Genomic DNA, 18458 nt, shown 5'->3' with positions numbered 1-18458 from the left:
AACACACGGTAGTAAAGATCATCGGAAGAATCAAGTTCAATTTTCAACCAAACACATAAGAATTAGAATTAGTTCTGGGATCTATGAAATATTTACAAAATGAATATAAAATAAGGGAAGAGAATCTCAAAATATACAATACTAGCTAAATACCCGTGCTTCGCTAGGAGACTATGTGATGGGGCTTGATAATTAAAGTACAAAGAGATTGCATTATTTCAGTAGAGATGGTAAGCTAAGTTTCCGTAGAGTTTCAATTCATCCCTCTGATGAATTGCTCAAGACCTCCCTGTAAACAACATTCCTGGTTTTTGCTTTGGCTGTCAGGTGAACTGACTCTGGAGCATGCCACATAGAACTGGGAGAAACAGGCAGCTTCCCTTACTTGTGTTTTCCTAATCTCATCTGTAAATGTTTTCCTGCATTTTTTTGCTTCTTTTCCCTTTAACTGGTGTTACAGTAGAAGGAACAGATTCATTTGAACTGAGGAGGAAAATAAGGGGAGAATAATCTGTCTCTGCCTACCAGCATCCATTCATATTCATTGGGCTAGAGCAGCGGTCCCCAAACTACGGCCCGCGGGCCACATGCGGGCCACTGAGGCCATTTATCCGGCCCGGCGGTGAGTGACAAGAGCACAGGGAAAAGAGTGAGAAAAAGAAAGAAAAAGGAAAGAGAGGGAGGGAAGAAGAAGTGGAGAGGAAGGAAGGAGGGAAGGAAGGAAGGAGAAATGGAGGGAACAAGGAAGGAAGGAAGGAAGAATGAAATGAATGGAGGGACAGAGGAAGGAAGGACTGTTTTGGGAGGGGGTATTTTTTTTTAAATTTTCTCTCAACATACATTCAAACAACACAGTGTACCATCTAATTTTCTATGAATAAAATGCAGTATTTTGTTAGTAACTAATATCAATCATCAAAAAAGTTTCAAAAGGTTTTTTTTTCTAATTTTGTCATCCAGTTACATTCATTTTCTTTTAATTTAATTTAATTTCCTCCTTTTCCTTCAAAAAGTGCAACACCAATTATATTTCTAACTTATTAAACATTATGCCAAAGTGCTTCCTTCTTTCTTTATACATTTTTCATAAGCCAAGAAAACCTTGTGTATAGCCAATCAGATGTCAACAAAAGAAAATTAAAAACAAATCATAAACATATATGAATTTCAGACCTTCTCCCCCCTCTAAATAGTATGTTCCCATTTTGTTTTTTACTTTAAAATAAGGTATGTGCAGTGTGCATAGGAATTTGTTCATAGGTTTTTTTTTTAGTTTGGCCCTCCAACAGTCCCGAGGGACAGTGAACTGGCCCCCTGTGTAAAAAGTTTGGGGACCCCTGGGCTAGAGTCCTGTTAGAGTGTGGAATTATTGAGGAGTGTTTGGAAACTCAAACAGTATTTGCTGTGTAAGCAAGAAGGAGACAGGAAGGAGTCTGTGCTGGCTTAGCTCAATTAAAGGTGTTTGCTGTGAAAGCAAAAACGAAACTGACACCCCTCTGCTTGTATTTTACATTTGGATCAGATTTCTTTTCATGTGGGGAGGGAGAAGTAGAACTCTTAAGCATCAGAACTTATTAATAATAATATAAGAAATACTCATGCTTTGATGGTCATTTAGAAAAATCCTTTCTTAGTAAGGACCTAGAAGGCAAGACCTAGTTGCAAATTTCAAGTTTGTAGGGTTTGTTGTTCTGGAGATTTTGTGATTAATGTGTGAATGGTTTTCACTTTTATATGTATAGATTAAAAATTCTGCAATGTATTCATGATTTTTTAAGATTGAAGAACATTATGCCCTTTAGAATTTTAAAGGATGGGATACGGAATCTACAATCTGTCATTTAAAAAGTCTGCAGAGATAAGTAACATAAACAGAAAGAATGGAATTGCCAAGGGGCAGGATAGAAAATGATAGAATTGCATACACACAATCCAGAAGATCTATTTAATTTCACCTTTAACAATCTCAGTCATAATGTAATGACGAATACAATAAAAAGTTCAGATCCATCACCAAATATTCAAGAATAAATACATTTCAGCAGTAATAAATGAAACTTTATTCTCTTGACCTCACTGCAATCTATACATTAATCATGAGACTTTCCTGATTAAATAACATATTGTGACATCAACTTTTTATTTTTAGGGTATTATATTTTAGTTAGTTTTTAGTTTTATTGATAAGTTAAGATATTTAAATAAGAGTGTAACATCAGAATGAAATAATTATTTTAGACATATCCCCCATTTTTTTATTCTCAGGTCTAAACATCTCAGTACAGATATTCTGTAGTAAGTCATGATTTACTCATATAATTCGAATCTATTTTTATGCAGCTTATTAGAAAAGTATCTGCAGTATTTGATAACTTTCCTCAAATACATGATATTATTCAAAACCCCTCAATCTGCCTTCATAGATAAAAATGACAGATGAGGATTGCAGAGAATATATTTTAATATGATGTTGTTCAACTGGAATAAAACTATTTCAAAGGTGAAAACGATGCAGGAATCAGGAGCATATTTTTCTGTGCTTCCAAGAACTGAACATTTTCCCGAACTGAAAATAAGAATTAAAATACATTGATTCAAACTTATAAAAAAAGCGTTGATAGACATTCCAAGATACACAGTAATATCTTACCAGCTGCTACCACTCTGGCATCTTCATGGGCCATATGCCTCCCAGCTGCCCGGATATCTGGATTCTCATACCACCAAAGCACATGAACTGTGAAAGCAAAAGCAATAACACAATACTAGCATAAGGTGTGCATACAAATCTATAGTACAAATTATTATATTCAAGTTCCAATGTCCACAAACAATTTTCTGCCCGAGACCTTCTTTGTACAATTCTATAAAAGACCAAACCAGACACAGAGTTACAGAAAACTAAGTATGTCAGATATGATATAGAGCCACGATAGTGTTCTAGAGCAGTGTTTCCCAACCTTGGCAACTTGAAGATATCTGGACTTCAACTCCCAGAATTCCCCAGCCAGCGAATGCTGTCTGGGGAATTCTGGGAGTTGGAGTCCAGATATCTTCAAGTTGCCAAGGTTGGGAAGCACTGTTCTAGAGCAGGGATGTCCAACCTTGGCAACTTTAAGAGTTGAGGATTTCAACTCCCAGAATTCCCGTCATCACAGCTGATGGGAATTCTGGGAACCAACGTTCACTTGTCGTAAAGCTGCAAAGATGACCACTCCTGTTCTAGAATTAAATAACTGTATCCCATATTCGGTGTTCTAAAATTTCAGGTATAGTCCAGGTATTTCCCCCACAAACGTGGGTAAACATTTTCCAAAACTTCAGAAAGCCACTATCTATTAGTGTAGACATGAAATAGATGAATCAACAGTCTGATTGACTGTAGGGCAGATGTACTCCTAGATTTTTCTTCAAATATTTAGGCATTATTCTTAGGATGCTAGAAGTGGGGATCCTGCTTTTAATAGTACTGTACAATGATATAACTGATGCATTGCCATTTGCTATGAACAGAACTTGTTTAAAGGGCAAAACATAAATAATGTTCTTTTAAATATGACTAAATCTGGACCCACCTTTTTATCTTGTTCCTGAGCTATAGTGAACAGATATCTGAATGTGTGTGAAGTTATAAATCATAGGAATGTAAAAATATATATGGGAGCCAAGGGTGGGCTGCTAGAAGTTCAGGAGAACCTTTAGCTAAGATTCTGTGCAGTTTGGAGAACCTCCCAATCCCACTCCTGGCTGGCCCGAACTCCTCCCCTCCCAGGAGTCTCTACGCAGCCCGTTTTGGATGCAGGTAAGTGCATGCAGAGACTCAAGGATGGCGAAAAATGGGCCTACCAGAAGTTTGGGACAGCCGGAAACGGTCTGTTTCCAGCCTCCAGAGCCTGGGGAAGCCATTTTCGCCCTCACAGAGGTTCAAAGGAGAGTCTACAGAGCCTGGGGAGGGCAAAGACATCTCCCCAAACACTGTTATGGTGCAGAAGGCCAATTAGGCTACACCCACCCGGCACCTGGGCAGAGAATCCCTTGCTAAATTTTTTGAAGCCCGCCCCTGACTGGAGCATGATTTTGTATTTGAAATATAACTCTACCTGTATTAAGAAACCCATATTCTGTGTGGAAAAAGCCAATCAGTTTCGCATAGCCTTTACTAACATGTGCATCAATAGCTGCTTTGAATGAATTTCCCCATAAAGCTGGTCCGCCTGGTTTCAGCTGATAAGTCACCAACTCATAAACTCCTAGGAGAGAAAAAAAAATAGGCAGTGAGACAAAAACAAGCAACTCATTTCCTGCAGTACATTATTTCTATATCTTTTAAAAAAAATACTTTATTGGTTATTTACATTTAAAAAAGGGGTATGCACAATACAACAATACAATATTTACAAAGTGCATAAAATTACATAATTATTTATGCATAGAAACCCATAGGAAAGAAGGAAGAAAGAGAAAAAAGAGTAAAAGGACAAGGGGGATAACAACATACATATATACACTCAAGACGGAATAAAGCATTGTGCTTTATACCTGGGTTGTTTTGGTATCAGAGCTTAATATTTACACCTGCTGAATTGCAGGCTAATTGTTTTTGCAGTTTATTCATTTATAACACTATATTTTCCCCCTCTTGTTTATTATTACACATATATCTTGTTAATCTATCCATTAATGTATCCATTTCTATGTGATTGCTTTCATATCCTCTATATTTTTCCACAGTATAATAGTGCCTTGCAATGGTAATATTTCCTCTTAACAACAGTTTAGTTTTTCTCTCTTAGATTAGTAACTTTAATAACATTATCATTGTACTCATTATTCTTTTATTTTATTTTATTTTTAGTAATCCAGATATACTGTACCACCTGTCCCAAGTATTGTGAAATTCCTTAATATCTTTATCCTGTAGTTCATATGTAAGCTTTGTCATTTCTACTACCTCATATATTTTTGTTATTAAATTAAACAGATATTTCTATATCTTCATCATTGATCTAAATTCAATTTTTATTTTACTTTTTGCTTTAAATCTCTGCGTGCTTGGGTTTGAATTTACTTTCAGTTCATAATTTAGAATTATATTTGTGTAGGTATGCCCATCAGACCACACATCCCATGCCTGTCGCAAACAGAAGAGATTTAAATATAATTTGACCATCTAAAAACCTCAATTTTTCCAATGCATGAAATCATTTTAAGAGACAGCAATAGACATAGTAATTTCTCTCTCACACATACGCAAATATAAATAAAGACTTGGAAAATATGACACCTTTTAAAATGAGATTAAAAGAATGAATATTTTGAAGTATTGTTTTGGTTTCAGTCCACAGCTGTGGAAAATAGGGCAAATATGACGACGCCCAATTTTGGTTTCCAACAGTAGCTTATATTTTTTTGGCATATGTACATATCCTTACAGGATGGTTAGAGGCAAGGGGGGAAAACAGCTTGTGAAAAAGAAAAGGCACTAAAGCTTATTGCCTCAGTAAGATTTCTGGGTTTCAGTAACATAACTAGGAATGCTCTGGGTTCTTTTTTTGCCTGTGGGAGCCATTTTGGAGGTATAAAATTAAACCAGAAGGGATAAGGTCTGTGGCAAATGGTAAAGCAGGTTCTGAAATAAACTTCTGCAAGTTTATTTCAGAAGCTGCTAATCTTGGTTCTTCCCTTATTCCTCCAGGAGAAACATATATTACTAATCAGGTGTGCTCCATAATTTAAGTGAAGATGTGTGATTCCGAATCCAGCAATATTTTATTTTATTTATTGATTGATTGATTGATTGATTGATTGATTTGATTTGATTTGATTTGATTTGATTTGTATGCCGCCCCTCTCCGAGGACTCGGAGCAGCTCACAACAAAAACAATACAAATCTAATACTAAAACAATTTAAAGCCCTTAATGTAAAAACAATCATACATCTCATGCAGACCATGCGTAAAGCGGAAGCAGCCCAGGGGAATCAATTACCCCATGCCTGACAACAAAGATTAGTTTTGAGGAGTTTGTAAAAGGCAAAGAGGGTGGGGGCAGTCCTAATCTCCGGGGGGAGTTGATTCCAGAGGGTTAGGGCCGCCACAGAGAAGGCTCTTCCCCTGGATCCCGCCAGACAACATTGTTTCGTCGACGGGACCCGGAGAAGGCCAACTCTGTGGGACCTAACCGGTCGCTGGGATTCGTGCGGCAGAAGGCACTATCTTCCCCAGACCATCTCCTCAAACAATTTCTGAGTTTCTGTAGAATTCCTTTCAGTGACTACGAGATCAGTGCAACAGGTTGAGGAGAAAGAGAACTGACCTTCTTTTGGTGGGGTTCCCAACTCACACCAGGGGACCAAGTAAGCAATTTCCATATGCTGCTTATCCAGAAGAGGAAGGATTGCAGCTAGTTTTTCCTGCCACTCTTTATCGTTGATTACAGCTTTCCTTACAGCTGCTCTGTGTGCAAAATTATCTGTGAAAGGGGGGAAAAAGAGCTTTCACTTCATACAGCCATGTTATATTTGCTTCCATGATAAGTGTACAAAACTATAGAGAAATAAATTAATATTTAATAAAATGTTTTAACTTAATGTTAAGAGAACAAAACATTGTCAAATGCACTCTTGGAATATACAGTCTTCCCCATCTTATTTTCTCTTCCAGAAGCTCGCATGCTGTTTTGCTGGGCCGTGCACTGTTGCATTAGCCCAAAAATTGTGAATTAAACTCCAAATGGTTTCAGCAAATGTCTCCAGGGACTGGAAGGATGCCAGCTGATGAAAGAGAAAGACTGAGGCCTCCTTTAGCAGTTATAGATTGTGAGCCTTGATGCCTCAAAATTTTCCAGGCAGCAATGGAAATGTCCATTACCATTTTTTCTCACTGGCAGGCAATTTGACATGCATTGGCAAGCAGATGGATGAATACTCTGTGGTCTTTTTCTATTGCTTAGTTAACAAAATAGTGCTTCTAAACTGTTGTGGTTAGCTCTGGCCCAGCTCCTGCCCCAAGGAATGTGCAGGTGGATATGGGGGAGACATCCACATGCCTGTTTTGCTTCCGATGGAATCTGGCGATGAAGCCTCCTCTGACCAAGGAAGCGTGAGTGACAGGGAAGAGGGGAGTTTGGCAGACAGCCCAGGAGGAGATCAATCATCTGTATCATCCTTGGATTCTGAACAAGAATTAATGACACATCCACGCATGCATAGAGTGATACATGGGAGACAACAATTGAAGGATTATTACAAGAGAAAATGAGGCCACCTGTTGTTGGGTGGGGCTCCAGTAATTAGGGCTGCTGCTATAAATAGCAGTGTGTGGGTTTGGCCGTTGTGAAAGAGTATCTGAGCGCAGTTCTTCAGGAATCATGTGTTGCTGTTTTCTGGACTTTGTTTGTTGATTTTTCACGCCTTTGAAACCACAGCAGAGCAACGTGTGTGTGTGTGTGTGTATGTGTGTCTCACTTCTTTGGAAGAAGAAGGGGTGTGAAGTTTCTTCACAGCTGCTAGCTAAGTACTTAATGACTGCTTAACGGAAATTGTACAGACTACCCGGTTGTTTTGGTGCTCTTTGCAGTACAAAAAGAGTGCTTAGTTTATTTTGAATTTTGTGATAAAGAACATTGTTTTGAATTGTCAAACGTGTGTGTGTCTCCAATTTGTATGCTTGAATTTTCGGGAGGCTCCTACCAGAGAGCCCGGCAGAACATAAACTGGCTTTATTAGCCTCAACAGTCTTAAAACTATTTTGAACGTTGCTATTTGTAATCCCGGATGGCATGCATATAACTTGCTAATAAACTTCGTAGAAATAACTTTAAAAAGGCATTTTCGAGCTTTTTGAAACACCCCCATGCAATTCATACCGTATTTCCAAATATGAAATGCTTTATTCATTGCCCCAAATTCAGCGGTCCAGAATCCAATCATCTGTGAGTGAACCATACGAATCTTAATAGATTTATTGACCAATTCAAGAAACTCCTTTGACTTTGCTGGCTTAACATCGTAAGTACGAAGTTCAAAGATAGTGCCAACCTCCTGTCTGGGTCCCGTAGCAAAAGATGAACAAGCTTGAAACACATTTGGCTTTAAAGAGACAAAAGAATAAGGAAAAAATGGTAGAAATGTTCATTTGTAATCAGGGAAGGTATGATTTGATCAGTAAAATACTATCTGGGAATTTTAGTAAATAAAATGCTAAAGCTTCATGCATGTTTCAAGTTTTGTATTTTAATAATGCAAATAGTCCTTGACTTACAACCACAATTGAGCTCAAAATTTATGTTACTGAGACATTTGTTGTGAGTTTTGCCTCATTTTACAACCTTTCTTGCCACGATTGTTAAGTGAATCACTGCAGTTCTTAAGTTAGTAATACTGTATAGTTAAGTGAATCTGGCTTCCCCATTGACTTTGCTTGTCAGATGGTCGCAAAAGATGATCGCATGGCACTGAGATGCTTCAACTATCATAAATATAACTCAGCTCCAAGCAGCTGAATTTTGATCTCATTACTGTGGGGATGCTACAACGCTTGTAAGTATGGAAAAGCAGTCACGGGCTACTTTTTCCAGGATAACTTCGAACTGTTGTAAGTTGAAGATTACCTATAATTCATTGGGAGCAAATACAAGTTTCAATTTATGAATAAGAGCCGGGGTGGCGCAGCAGGTAGAGTGCTGTACTGCAGGCCACTGAAGCTGACTGTAGATCTGAAGGTCAGCAGTTCAAATCTCATCACCGGCTCAAGGTTGACTCAGCCTTCCATCCTTCCGAAGTGGGTAAAATGAGGACCCGGATTGTGTGGGCAATAGCCTAGCTCTGTTAAAAAGTGCTATTGCTAACATGTTGTAAGCCGCCCTGAGTCTAAGGAGAAGGGCGGCATAAAAATCGAATGAATGAATGAATGAATGAATGAATAAATAAATAAATAAATAAATAAATAAATAAATAAAATGCTATTCATCTTGAAGACTTGTGGAAAAATCCAAGAGGGAGAGACGAAGTAAGAAGGGGGAAAAAAACCCTCGGTTAATGCTCTCTTATCTTCCTAGATTCCCAAAATCCATTACAAAGGAGGAGGTATTATGCATGGAAAAATGCTCTGCAAGTTTATTTATTTTATTTATTTATTCATTTGTCCAATACACAAATACATAGGAAGAAAAATAGACATGTAGTAATATATATAAGGGTAAAGTGAACTTAGAGGAGAGGATATATGAAAGAAAGAAAATATATATGATAAGTGAGAGAAAGGAAAGACAATTGGACAGGGGACGAAAGGCACACCAGTGCACTTATGTATCCCTCTTACTGGCCTCTTAGGAACCTGGAGAGGTCAATCATGGAGAGTGTAAGAGAGAAATGTTGGGGGTTCGGGGTTGACACAATTGAGTCCGGCAATGAGTTCCACGCTTTGATAACTCGATTGTTGAAATCATATTTCTTACAGTCAAGTTTGAATTAGGTTCGTATTAAGTTTGAATCACAAGAGAAATTTCTGTAATTAAATATCTGCTTAAGCAACTGCTTCCTGAACCTGAAGTGTAGATGGCATTATGGCAGAACATTTTCAGTGGTACACAAGAGCTCATAAAAAGATACAGGAGAAATGGTGGTGCCTAAAGAAACTTTGGTCTACCACTGTGAGTTACCATAGTTCCTTCAATTGTTCCCGGAGAAGAAGACATCGTTAGTTCCAAATTTTCTTTTATATGTGTCACAAAGGATACCCTCCCAAAAGTAGAGAGTGCTTCAGATTCTATTCAAGCATCTCACCTTCTGTTAGAGCGACCTGTTTCTCTTTTTCAAACTTATGCCTAAATCTGGGGGGGGAAAGATGGCAATGCTTTAAGGATTTTTTTCAAAGCTTGAAATCTCCAAAGCAGCTTTTAAAAACATATTAATAATCTTCAAAGCAATTCATAAAGCACTCGTATTTTTCTCTTTTTTTTCTTTTTGTTCAAGCTCACACTAAGACTTGGGGGAAAAAATCAGGCCACTTTCACAAAGGGCAGAGAGATAATGCTGCTGCCTAACATCTGAAGCATTCTTTCCAAATATTTTTTTCAAGTCCTCAGATACACAGAGAAAATGGCAGCTCATAAATGAGCTCAGAATCGGAAACAATATGCAGAGGGTTTCTATTTGCCAAGTCCTACACGGAAGTAACATTTATACTTTCAGAAACTTCACGAGAAAGTGACATTAATATAAGTTATAATTGTAAACATTTACCTAGAAAAAAATGTATTGAAATAATTAGAAGGGATCTATGAAATGAAGTAATTTTTGCTTTTAGTAAAAGCAAATCCTTTTATGAGTCAGATTCTGGATCAAAACAATCATAACGAGAAAGGGTACCCATGAAAATAGGCTAAATTCTTCGCATGATTAGCACGGGTGTCAAATTTGATCATATCATGTGACGTCAGGTAACATATTGCAATTTTTTTGCCTTTGCGCAGCCGATGTGGGTGTGGGCTACGTGTAATGCATTTGGCCTGCAGGCCACCAGTTTGGCAGCCTTGGTTTATTGAATAAACCAACTGGCTAGGTTCACACATTGTGCTGCCATCTCAACAGTCAGACAGGAACTCAGGGACCGCCTTCTGCTGCACGAATCCCAGCGACCAGTTAGGTCCCACAGAGTGGGTCTTCTCCGGATCCCGTCAACTAAACAATGTCGCTTGGCGGGACCCAGGGGAAGAGCCTTTTCTGTGGTGGCCCCGACCCTCTGGAACCAACTCCCCCCAGAGATTAGAATTGCTCCCACCCTCCCTGCCTTTCGTAAGCTTCTTAAAACCCACCTCTGCCGCCAAGCATGGGGGAATTGAGATACTCTTTCCCCCTAGGCCTTTACAATTTTATGCATGGTATGTCTGTATGTATGTTTGGTTTTACAATAGGGGTTTTTAACTGTTTATATTGGATTGTCATATGCTGTTTACTACTGTTGTTAGCTGCCCCGAGTCTACGGAGAGGGGCGGCATACAAATCCAATAAAATCAAATCAATCAAAAATCAAACTACTGTATTTTTCGGAGTATAAGATGCACTGGAGTACGAGATACACCTTCGTTTTTGGAGAGGAAAATAGGGAAAAGTATCTGCTTACCAGGTATTCATCTAGCTAGTGTACTTAGTCTGGCCACCTTCAGCTCATTATTTTCTCCCCTGGTTAAGGGCTTAAAAAACTTTATTGTGAGACAGTAACTATGAAAGAGCTTGCAAGCCAGTAAGAGCTGGGAACATTGTTAGCACCTGGTTAGGGCTGGAAAGAAACAATTGGAGCAAGTAAAGCAATGGGGGAAAAAAACCCTACAAAGACTTGGGGCTTGGAAAACATTCCCCACAGAGAGTAAAAATGAAAGAGCTTTGAAGCTGGTAAAAGCTGGGAACATCGTTAGCACCTGGTTAGGGCTGGAAAGAAACATTTGGAACAAATAAAGAATGGGGCGGGGAGGAATCAAAGACAGGGTTTAGGTAACATTGTTTGCAGAAATAACAATGAAAGAGCTTGCAAGCAATAAGAGCTGGGAACATCTTTAGCACCTGGTTAGGGCTGGAAAGAAACTTCTTTGAAGCAAGTTAGAGTAATGGGGTAAAACCCTGCACAGACTTAGGGGTTGGAAAACACTCTTCACAGAGAGAAACAATGAAAGAGTCTTCAGGGTAAGAGCTGAGAAGATCTTAGCAGCTAGTTAGAGCTAGGGGAAAAAAGCTACATTCAGGACCCACCCTAATTATCAGCCTCTTTTAGGGAGGAAAAAGGTGCATCTTATACACCGAAAAATACGGTTATTAGGATTCAGAGGCCATAGGCTAAAACCATGCTGAAATGCTGAAAACTACTTTTAAGAGTATTCCAAACAAAAACATGTGCCAATCCACATCTCTTCAACTACTCTCTTAGAATTTTAGGTCTATGGTGAGGTTCAAAGCATTTGGGAGCTTTTGCTAACTTTTTTAAAGTAGAAGTGACAGTGAGTTTAAACAAAAGCACCTGGTGGAGCCCTGGCAACACATTTTATCAGGGATTTGGTTCCAAATCAGTTGACCCTGGCCAGAAATATTTTTTGAAGACAGGGATCCTCGTTAATAACCTCTTGGGATGGTCTTATGACATACAGTATCTTGTCAATAACTTGATAACTGACTATCTGTTGATTATTTTTATGGGAAACATTTTTTCTAGTGTGCAGCCATTGCTTCTCAATCTGGAAGCAGGGATCAAATAAGAAACCATGCTGTCCTTTTTCTCTGCAGTTACACAGGAGAGTACATATTAAAGACTTAGGGGCAGTTATTTCTCAACCTTGGCAACTTTAAGATGTGTATACTGTATTTAATTCCCAGAATTCCCCAGTCATCAAACTGGTTGCAACACTGCACAAACGTGCTCTACAAAACCAGGCTGCAATCCACAAAGCTTGCTAAGTAACTTTTTTTTCAAAACATGCATGGAAAGAAACTTACAACACAAATATACTCAGGGGTTGGTCAACGTTGAGTTTCAGGGTTGAGCGACTGTGGTCTAGACAAAAGATTTCCTGATGTTTCGTTAGCAACTTTGGCTGAGATTTTCTTAAGAAATCTGTTGTCTAGACTATGGTCACTTTACTCTGAAGGTCAAGATTGCCTTACAACACAAAGCTTGCTAATTTTGTCTCTAAATAACTGAGTAACTGGCTGGAAATTACTAGATACCTTATATCTGCAAAGGGTTAAAATGATTCACAGAACTATACTCTTGTCATGATGTTCCATGATGCCATTATATACATTACAGTATCCATAAACTACTGTATAGATTACAGGCTGTAATAGTGTCTGATAAACTCAAATCATGGTAAACTCAAATCAAACAGTATTAGTTTTAACATTTTGCGAAGTCAGACAATTTATCGTCCGCTAAAGAAATCAACACATTTCACATACCCTGTAACCATGATGGCGAACCTTTTTGGCACCAAGCACCCAAACTGGACTGTGCATGCGTCTATGGGCGCGGTGGAGTGCCAGAAACCTGAAGACCTGCTGGCAGGTGGCGCATGCCAGTTTTTGGTCTGGGTTTTGGGGTTATTTTTTGGCACCTGCAAAGACCAGCTGGCCGGCGTGCATGCCACATGCCTATTTTTTGGCTGGTTTTTGGACATTTTCAGTCTGTTTTCTGGGGCTTCGGCGCCTGCAAAAGCCAGCTGGTCAACGTGCATGTGTGTGCCAGAAACTAGAAGAGAAGCTGGCGATGCCATCCGTGCCGACAGAGAGGGCTTTGTGTGCCACCTCTGGCACACGTGCCATAGCTTCACCATCACGGCCCTATACAAATGGAAGTTCTTTCTAAATCAATTTACATGATAATCTACAACTGCTTGATTTTATTTCATAAAATATACATACAGCCAATATTCTTTGGACTGGAGTGGCGTAGAAGCCTGAATAAATAATAAATAACAATATTCTGGATGTACAGGGCTGAGAACATTGAGATTTGTGGCACTGCTTTCAGGAATGGTTTCTTCCTTTACTAATTTTTCACAAAAAAAGCAAAAACAAAAAGCAGATATCTTCCAAGGAAATGCAAGATTTCTAACACAGTTTAGAAAGCAGTGTACAAATCAATAACTAAAAGCACACCAAAAGATGTGCATGTCAGCAGTCCATGGAAAAATATCATAATTTGTTTCATTTAGCAACCGACAGTGCATATTTCATAGCTTCACGCACCACTGCTCATCTCCGGCATTAGTTCATAACATAGTTTTCCAAGCCGTACACTTCAAGCCACAGACAGAAGTGCTGCATTTTTCCTAGGTAGCATTTCTTCAAAGATGCCTAGAAATTAATACATATATTTGAAATCTCAGTTCAATCAAAAATCATTTTGTTTTCTCTCGCATCTCTTTCATATTATGAAACTCAAAATGTACCATTAATGTTGCAGAGATTTTACAGATAGTCCTTTTACATGTAGTTTTACAGAGCATCTATAAAGTGAATAAATGGGACGTCGTTACATTGGGTGGGTGGGCGGGCCCACCTGCAGTTGCCACATACCAGTTCACCCGAATTTAATAGAACCGGCCAGTGTTCCCTCTAATTTTTTTGGGGGGTGGGCGGAAAAGTATAGTGTCTGAGCGGCAGTCCCTTTGGGACTGGGCGGCACAGAAATAATAAATAAATAAATAAGTAAACAAACAAACAAACAAACAAACAAATAAAAATCCCACCCTGTTTTGCCTCAGAGAATTTCAAAATAAAATACTGTACTGTGTGTTTATAACAGTGAGCTCATAATAGGGCAACTCTCAATATCAAAATGCCACTTAAATAGTTGAGCTAGTTTCAAATTAGATTTTGATTTTCTTTCTCTCTTCCTTACTCCCATTCTTTTTCTTTTTCTTTTCCTTCCTCTCTTTTTTCTATCTGTTTCTCTCTCTTCCTCTCTTCCTATCTCTCTCCTTCCCTCTCACTCTTTCCCTCTCGGCTTCTGGGCAGGTTTGGAAAACTCTGAGTTGATGATGATTTTTAAGTGAGCGATTGCTCACTGCTCAGCTTAGAGGGAACTATGGAACCGGCTGAATATCACCTTGACTTGCAATTGTTCGCTTAGTAGCCATTCAAAGTTACAACAGCACTGAAAAAAGTGACTTATGACCATTTTTCACAGTTACAATATTTTGAGCATGGGGAAGCCAGGTTACTAACTTATCAACTGCCATGATTCACTTAAAAACTGAAGCAAGAAAGGCGTAAAATGGGACAAAGTTAACAAATGTCTCACTTAACAACAAAAATTTTGGGCTCAATTGTGGCCATAAGTTGAGGGCTACCTGTATTTTGATCTTTTTTAAAAAAAAACAACAACATTGCACAGTTGCACAGCTCAGGTTTAACTTCCGCCATGTCAATAAAAATGTCCAGTTAGTAAAAATGTTATGTGTAAGGAGAAATCTCTAAAGATTAATAGTAAATTACAAAGTAAACAAATACTCCTAAGAAAAATTGGCATTAAGGTTTCTTGCAGCAAAAGTTAACAGTGATGCAGCTGACCATCCCTACACATACAGCATATAAGAGGAATTAGTTTTTTCAACATGGCATAAACATAAAACATGTTACAAAAAATGCATTTGCTATGCAGTTCCTGTGCCATAATTGTACCCAACCTCCAATACTACTAATGACTTAATGATATTTTATCTCAAATTGTCTAGGTTTGGTAAAAATCATCTGAAGTGAAGAAAATTATGTTAGAAATGTACTACTACAACTTGCCCTATTGTGACAGAGAGAAAAGTCATCAAGTGATTTTTTTTTATAGCATGGGGAGAAACAGTATCTTAAGCCACTTTCTGGAGAAAAACTGATTCAGTAAAAATGGGCCCTCCAGTGAAGAACTGAAAATGGTATCAGATTTATACTAGTAATTTATTGATGATAATTTACATCTTTCAGAGTATCCATATTTTATTTTTCTCTCTTAACAAACCCTGTCTCTGTGATTTGTTATACAACTCTATACAAACATTTGATTTGTTATACACCTCTATACAGAGAACCCTTCAGAAAAATGCATCCAAACTGCTACAATTCTCTTTATACGCTGTCAGTTTCCACTTACATGTTCTTAAGAGTTCATTTCCCAATTATCTTTCAATCAGAAAGCATTTTTTCACCACGATTTCTCTCAAATTGTACTTGATTTCTGATAATTTCACGATACGCCCATCACAGAAATGTGATTTGGCTTTTTCCATAGTGCCAAACTCACAGTTCTTTTAAAAAACTTTATTTGAACTGTGATACATTCATAGTACATTTATTGATGCTCTAAAAAAATGGATATTTGGAAAATATTCCTGATGAACTGAATATATTGGACTTGGGACAAATGAAAGGATATCTAAATTTCAAAAGAGGAAGCACATGGTAAAATTAAAATCTCCTTCCAAGAAGCCTTAATTCCTAGTGAAATCCAGGAAGTAGACAGACAAGTTGTTCTCTTAACAACCGTGGTGACAAAGGTCGTAAAATGGGGCAATGCTCCTTAACAAACCTTAACAGCAGAAGTGTTAGGCTCAATTGTGGTCATAACTTGAGGACTACTTGTATACTAAATACTGTACTATATACTAGGGCAGTGATGGCGAACCTTTTTTTCCTTGGGTGCCGAAAGAGTGTGCTCATATGCTTTCACAGATGTGCCCACACCCATAATTCAATGCCTGGGGAAGACGAAAACAGCTTCCCCCACCGTCCGGAGGCTGGAAACTGCCTGTTTCTCAACTTCTGCTGAGCCCAGTAGGTTCACGTTTCGCCCTCCCCAGGCTCCAAAGGCTTCCCTGGAGCCAAAAACGCCCTCCCAGAGCCTCTGTGTGAACCAAAAATCATCTGGCCGGCACACACATACACAATGGAGCTGAGCTAGGGCAATGGCTCGCGTATCAACAGATATGGCTCCGGCACACATGCCATAGGTTCGCCATCACTGTAGTAGAGAAACTGTTTGCCACCCCTTATTATTGTTGCTGTTATTTATTTATCTATCTATCTATCTATCTATCTATCTATCTATCTATCTATCTATCTATCTATCTATCTATCTATCTATCTATCTATCTATCAGATTTGTATGCCGCCCCTCTCCGCAGACTCGGGGCGGCTCACAGCAATAATAATACAATGCAAACAAATCTAATATTTAAGTTAATTTAAAAAAACCCAATTTAGAAACCAATCATACATACTAGCATACCATGCATAAATTTTATAAGCCTAGGGGGAGGGAAAATGTCAATTCCCCCATGCCTGACGACAGAGGTGGGTTTTAAGGAGCTTACGAAAGGCTAGGAGGGTGGGGGCAACTCTGATATCTGGGGGGAGTTGGTTCCAAAGGGTCGGGGCCGCCACAGAGAAGGCTCTTCCCCTGGGTCCCGCCAAACAACATTGTTTAGTTGACGGGACCCGGAGATGGCCAACTCTGTGGGACCTAACTGGTCGCTGGGATTCGTGCGGCAGAAGGCGGTCCCGGAGCTATTCTGGTCCGGTGCCATGAAGGGCTTTATAGGTCATAACCAACACTTTGAATTGTGACCGGAAACTGATCGGCAACCAATGCAGACTGCGGAGTGTTGGTGTGACATGGGCATATTGTTGTTATTATTATTATTGCCCTCTTCCAGACTGAACGTTTCTGAGGTCACTGGAGATCCGGCTACAAGGTGCTGCCACCTGCTTGCAGAGCAATCTTTTTTGGGAGCGAGAAGCTTCACATTTTGGGAGGAAGCCTGACCTCCCAAAACCTGGCTATTGCTCCAAACCTCCTGTGTTTGGAGCAATAGCCAAAAGCAAGCACAAGAGCTGCAGGTTTATCTTCCTTCTATAAAAGGATCTTTTGAAATCAATTCCTCAACACTGTCAAACTACTTACTAAGTCTACACTACTATTACTCATCATTCCCATCACTCATCTCCTCCCACTTATGACTGTATGACTGTAACTTGTTGCTTATATCCTTAAGATATATTATTATTGTTTCCTGATTGCTTATTTAACCTCTATGACAATCATTAAGTGTTGTACCTCATGATTCTTGACAAATCTATATTTTCTTTTATGTACACTAAGAGCATATTGCACCAAGACAAATTCCTTGTGTGTCCAACCACACTTGGCCAATAAAGAATTCTACCCTACCCTATTCATAACAAATCCCGGGCTGTTTTACAGGCTGCATATCATTGCTTTGCACGAGGGCATCTTATTGTATCTTAGCAAAGGGTGGATTGGGTGGGTGGAGTTGGTGCCCTCCCACCAGTAGCCCCCTCTCCAACCCAGCTTGGAATAGCAGGTCCCATATGGAAACAATGTAACAACGTAGAGCAGGCAGGCACCTAACGATCCACAGCCGGGGAGAACGGGACGGTGGGTTTCCCCAGGGGATTTACCTGGCCGCGGAAAGGGTCCGCCGCTGTTACTCCTCTGAAGAGGCGGCCAAGGACGGAGCCCACGCGAAGACCCAGCATGGTAAGGAAATGCGTAAGCGCTCAGACGGAGCCCCCGTTGAAGGACGAGAGGGCACCACGCTAGTCTCCTCTTTCACTTACGGAAGCCTGAGGAGACCAAAAACCCAAGCCTTGGCATTGGGGCGGAGAGCCAGCGGGTGGGCCGGCGTATCTCAAGGCGACTCTTTCGAGTGGCGGGAAACGCAGGTGTTTCGAATGTTGCGCCTTTGGAGTCTCCCTTTTGCTTTCCTTATACGCATCCGGAATCTTCGACGCGCGCTGCTATTGCTTGCCTCCTGAGACGAATGAGCTTTTCTAAAACTCGGAGGTTACTCTCCCCCCTTTCCGCTATTATTAAGAAATATGCGAAATCATCTACTGTTATCTCACGGTGCTACTATTCAGGTGATCCCGAGGACCAAGATAAACCCCCCAAGTGCT

The 18458-nt window shown here is 39.5% G+C and overlaps 1 protein-coding gene across 1 annotated transcript; it reads right to left on the bottom strand.

The window, feature by feature from the left end:
* Window positions 1–1926: 1926 nt before the first annotated feature.
* On the bottom strand, window positions 1927–18279 carry LOC139162228 (protein NipSnap homolog 3B-like). Its single transcript, XM_070742365.1, has 6 exons — window positions 17961–18279; window positions 7868–8090; window positions 6317–6472; window positions 4101–4250; window positions 2651–2737; window positions 1927–2566 (listed from the first exon to the last, which is right to left on the bottom strand). Exons 1-6 carry the CDS (start codon window positions 18036–18038, stop codon window positions 2490–2492), a joined length of 771 nt encoding a protein of 256 aa, XP_070598466.1. The 5' UTR covers window positions 18039–18279; the 3' UTR covers window positions 1927–2489.
* Window positions 18280–18458: the final 179 nt, after the last annotated feature.

This window comes from Erythrolamprus reginae, chromosome 2 (genome assembly GCF_031021105.1).
Source record: "Erythrolamprus reginae isolate rEryReg1 chromosome 2, rEryReg1.hap1, whole genome shotgun sequence".
Taxonomy (NCBI): domain Eukaryota; kingdom Metazoa; phylum Chordata; class Lepidosauria; order Squamata; family Dipsadidae; genus Erythrolamprus; species Erythrolamprus reginae.
The sequence above is the reverse complement of the archived record's forward strand: the minus strand, read 5'-3'. Positions and strand labels throughout refer to the sequence as shown.

What these genes read in the sequence shown, in the direction of transcription:
- LOC139162228 (XM_070742365.1), bottom strand. Translation starts at nt 18,038, where the DNA reads ATGCTGGGTCTTCGCGTGGGCTCCGTCCTTGGCCGCCTCTTCAGAGGA. An exon ending in CGGACCCTTTCCGCGGCCAG is followed by an intron (nt 8,091 to 17,960) that starts GTAAATCCCCTG and finishes GTCTCTTTAAAG; the next exon opens with CCAAATGTGTTTCAAGCTTG. An exon ending in ATTTCATATTTGGAAATACG is followed by an intron (nt 6,473 to 7,867) that starts GTATGAATTGCA and finishes CCCCTTTCACAG; the next exon opens with ATAATTTTGCACACAGAGCA.